The sequence below is a fragment of the Carlito syrichta genome, unplaced genomic scaffold, assembly GCF_000164805.1.
Source record: "Carlito syrichta isolate Samal-C Ts95f unplaced genomic scaffold, Tarsius_syrichta-2.0.1 Scaffold303014, whole genome shotgun sequence".
NCBI classification, from domain to species: domain Eukaryota; kingdom Metazoa; phylum Chordata; class Mammalia; order Primates; family Tarsiidae; genus Carlito; species Carlito syrichta.
The window spans coordinates 167,096-171,807 of NW_007247110.1; the positions used below are offsets into that span (position 1 = coordinate 167,096).

General features: G+C 52.4%; 1 protein-coding gene across 1 annotated transcript in view; it reads right to left on the minus strand.

Annotated features, from left to right (window-relative positions):
* Positions 1-4,712, minus strand: part of AIF1L (allograft inflammatory factor 1 like) — a 21,411-nt gene that overhangs the window by 9,405 nt on the left and 7,294 nt on the right. Inside the window, exon 2 of the mRNA XM_008057452.2 lies at positions 2,124-2,190. Coding sequence (XP_008055643.1) covers positions 2,124-2,190 — 67 coding nt within the window. The remainder of the gene's footprint in view (positions 1-2,123; positions 2,191-4,712) is intronic.

Genomic DNA, 4,712 nt, shown 5'->3' on the forward strand with positions numbered 1-4,712 from the left:
AAAAAAAAAAAAAAAAATTAGCTGAACATGGTGGCATTCGCCTGTAATTCCAGCCACTTGGGAGGCTGAGGCAGAAAAATCACCTGAACCCAGCAGGTCAAGGCTGTGGTGGCCATGAGAATACCACTGCACCCCAGCCTAGGCGACAGAGTGAGACTCCAACTCAAAAAAAAAAAATAATAATAAAATAAAATTTTTCTTCTTTTCCTCAGCATAACAAGCATCATAGCCTAATGGTTAAGAGCATGACTGATCGGGCACACCAGCTTTGAGAGGCCAAAGTGGAAGGATTACTTGAGCCCAGGAATTTTGAGTACCAGCCTGGGCAACATAGCAAGACCTCATCTCTACAAAGAATTTTTAAAAAAATATCCAGGCATAGTGGCGTGTGCCTGTAATCCCAGCTACTCGGGAGGCTGAGACAGGAGAATCACCTGAGCCCAGGGGGAGGTCGAGGCTGTACGGAGCTATGATTGTGCTCACATGACAGAGTGAGACCTTGACACAAACAAAACAAAACAAAAAAACACATGGACTTTGAAGCCAGACCGGCATGGGCTCAAGTTCCAGCTCCGACCTATGAGAACCGTGTGCCCATGTCAACAACAACTCTCCCTCTGAGCCTGAGTTTCTTCTTTTTTTTTTTTGAGTTGGCGTCTCACTCTCACCCAGGCTGGAGTGCAGTGGTATGTTCCCAGCCACCATAGCCTCAACCTGCTGGACTCAGGTGATCCTTCTGCCCCAGCCTTCCAAGTAGCTGGAACTGTAGGCATGTGCCACCACACCTGGTTACTTTTTGTGATTTGTTGTAGAGTTGAGGTCCTGCCAATTTGCCCAGGCTGGTCTCGAACCTGAGGGCTCAGGCAATCCTCTCACTTCAGCCTCCCAAAGTGCTGGGATTATAGGCATGAGCCACCTTGCCTGGCTAGTTTCTTCATCTTTAAATGAGCAAGTGCACCATCTCCCTCCTTGTGGATTGGGGTGATTTGGGGAGTACACCATGCCACATGAGAAGTGCTTCCCACAGGTTGATGGTCAACAAACTCCTGCTGTTATTAATATTCCTAGCCATTGGTATCCAGCTTGAGGACAACCAAGCTGTAAGCGATTTGCGGAGACTTTTTTTTTTTTAGTTGGGATTGCACTCTTTTGCCCAGGCTGGAGTGCAGTGGCATGATCACAGCTCACGGCAGCCTTGACTTCCTGGGTTCAGGCAATCCTCCTGCCACAGTCTCCCAAGTAACTGGAACTACAGGTGTGTGCCACCACACCCAGCTAATCTTTTTTTTTTTTTTTGGTAGAGACGAAGTCTCCTTATCTTGTCCAGGCTGGTCTCGAACTCCTGGGCTCCATCGATCCTCCTGCTTCAGTCCCCCAAAATGCTGGGATTACAGGCTTGAGCCACCGCACCTGGTTGGAGATGCCCATACTGCAGACACCTAGGAAGGGGCTGTGACTTCCAGGATATTTGCCATGTGTCCTCTGGAGAGCCCAGGTGCGGCCCCCAGGCAGGAAAGGTGTGGCTCTGCGCATTCCTTACGCTCACGCTCACGGCTCCTCTCCTTTCGAGGTGCTGGCTGGAAACCAAGCCCCGGGGCCCCAAACAGAGGGAGCTTTATGCTGCCCCTCTCTGTGCGGGGGCTCCCAGGCCCTGTTTTCTTTTCATCCCGTGCTGCCGGGATTCAATGGGCAGAAACTCTGCCCCCCTGTCCCACTATGGCTACACAAACGTCCATTCTCCGCAGGGGCTCCTGAGACACTCAGTTGCAGAGGGGGAGAGGCCAGAGCCACTCACAATGAGTCGATTGTGTGCAGGGCCCGGGAGCCAGCAGGGCCCGGGCAGGGGCGGACAGGAGCCAGCCCGAGCCCACAGGCAGCCGGGGGACAGACAGGGGCCAGGCCGGGCCCTGCTGGCGAGGGGTGAGGCGGCCTGCAGTGGCAGGTGGGAGGCCTGTCCCCACCTCTCCAGGAGAGGCCATGTCTCCAAGCCTGCCAGGAAGGGGGGAGCATGCTGAATGCAACAGGGCCAGAGTCTAGCCCTGTGGGGCTAAGGCATCCCACATGCTGGGGTGAGGGGCCAGCCCAGCTCTCCCGGGATGGCCGGGCAGCCAGCCCCACCTTACCTTTGAAGGCTGCGAGCTTTTCTGGTAGGTTCTCTTCATCGCTATACTTCTGGTCACAGAGAAACTCCTGCAGAGGCGAGAGGCCAGTGCTGAACAAGGGATCAGGGGCGGAAGTCACCGACACGTAGGCCTGTTGTCCAGGTGTCTCCTCTCCTGCCGGGTGGCCGGGCTTGACCAGGTAGGGTGTGTCCTGTGTTTGCCCTGGCTTCCCATCACCTCTCGTAGGCAGTCCTGCCCAGTCCACCCCGTGGGTAGGAAGTTTGCTCTGCAGCTTTGGGAGGACCCCGGTGCTGGGTCCCATGGCTTCCTCCAGGGCACTCTAGCCTCACAATCTGTGGGGCTGTGAGGTCCAAAGACAAGCCACCTAGTTGCATCATGAACTTCTTAGGAATGTGATCCTGAGAGCTAATTCATTCCTCTCTGTACTCTAATGTCTTATGTACCAAATGAGGATGCTGATCCTAGCTACTCCTTCCATTTTTTTTTCTAATTTTTTCTCGTGTTATGTTGCCCAGGCTATCTCGAACTCCTGGCCTCGAGCAATCCTCCCACCTCGGCCTTTAAAAATGCTAGAATTATAGACTCAAGCCACCACACCCGACCTGCTTCTTGGGTTTGAAGGAGAATCCAGTGAGACTGTGTGTACAACTCTTGGCATACAGAAAGTGCTCAATAAATAGCAGGTGTCCTATTAGAAGAATCTGTTCTAGGCCAGGCTCGGTGGCTCAGCATGTAATCCCAGCACTTTGGGAGGCCAAGGCGAGTGGACTGCCTGAGCCCATGGGTTCGAGACCCACCTGGGCAACTTGGCGAGACCTCATCTCTACAATAAAATAAAAAAAAAAATTAGCCGGGCTCGGTGGCTCAGCCTGTAATCCCACGCCTTTGGGAGGCTGAGGTGAGCGGATTGCCTGAGCCTGCGGGTTTGAGACCCACCTGGGCAACTTGGCAACACCTCATCTCTACAATAAAAATCAAAAAATTAGCCGGGCGTGGTAGTGCACGCCTGTAGTTCCAGCTACTCGGAAAGGCTGAGGCGGAAGGATCGCCGGAGCCCAGCAGGTTGAGGCTACAGTGGCCGGGAGCGGCCACTGCACTCCAATCTGGGCGACAGAGTGAGACTCTAACTCAAAAAAAAAAAAAATTTGCCAGGGATGGTAGCACACACCTGTAGTTCTGGTTACTTGGAAGACCGAGACGAAGGACTGCTGAAGCCCAGTGAGTCGACGCTGGAGTGGCCGTGAGTGTGCCACTGCACACACCAGCCTGGGCGACAGAGTGAAACTCCAACTCACAAAAAAAACAACAAAAAAGAAGCATCTGCTCTAGCAAGAGAATGACTACACATTGCTTGGGAGGTCACTTACCCTCTCACTTGTCTCTTTACCTGTAAAACAGGAGTTTTAATCTCTAGTCTGCCTTCCCCTCAGATGCCTGGAGAGACTCAAATAAGTCCTTTCAGAACTAGATGGGTGAGGTCAAGAGGATTGGAGGCCCAGGTGAAACAGTTACCTACACAATCGCTCGGGTTATTGTATCCATTTTACAGGTGAGGGCACTGAGGCTCACAAACCAGAGCTTCAACTCAGCTTTATCTCACGTAGAACCTACACCCTTAGCCCCAACACATAAAGATGGGCAGACTGCAGGCGTTCCTCCTCCCCCGTCTCTAGCCTTCAAACAAAAAGCTACGAATGTGTGAGCACCTGCTATGCCAGGCACAGTGCCAGGTATCTTTTTTTTTAAGTTGGGGTCTCACTCTGTCACCCAGGCTGGAGTGCAGTGGCACACTCATGGCTCACCACAGCCTCGACATCCTGGGCTCAGGCAATCCTTCTGCCTCAGCCTCCTGAGTAGCTGGGACTACAGGCGTGTGCCACCATACCTGCTTATTTTTTTTATTTTGTAGAGACTAGGTTTTACTATGTTGCCCAGGCTGGTCTTAAACTCATGGGTTCAAGTAATCCTCCCACCTCAGCCCCTCAAAGTGCTGGAATTACTGATGTCAGCCACTGAGCCCGATCAGTGTCAGGTATCTTATATGCCTTCCAGTTAATCTTCCAGCAGCCCTAGAACCGGTTCTGATGGGGCGCCGAGGCATGTTCCCATCCCACCACTTGGACTCTGTGGATTTCCCTCTTCTCTGGACCCCTGCTTTCCTCATTACCCAGCTGACTGGACACAGACATTGCTTCTCCATCCATTCAACATTTTGGAGGACACGGTGTACCCTGCGCTATGGTAGGTATCAAGGGAGCAGGGGAGACCCAGGCAAGTGATAATGTCCCTATCCCAAAATTAGAGACAGTCCATGTCTTTTCTGTGTGTGTATGAGCTGGAGTCCCACTCTGTCGCCCAGGTTGGAGTGCGGTGGCACGCTCACAGCCACTCCAGTGTCGACCTGCTGGGCTCGGGCGATCCTTCTGCCTCAGCTTTCCAAGTAGCTGGAACTACAGGCACACACCACCACGCCTGGCTACAGTTCAAGCTTAAAGCAATGTTCGATGTTACCCACAATCTGTTTCCAAATTCTGGTCACCATTTCCCACCAAACGATGACTAAGCCTTTTTTTTTTTTTTTTTTTTTTT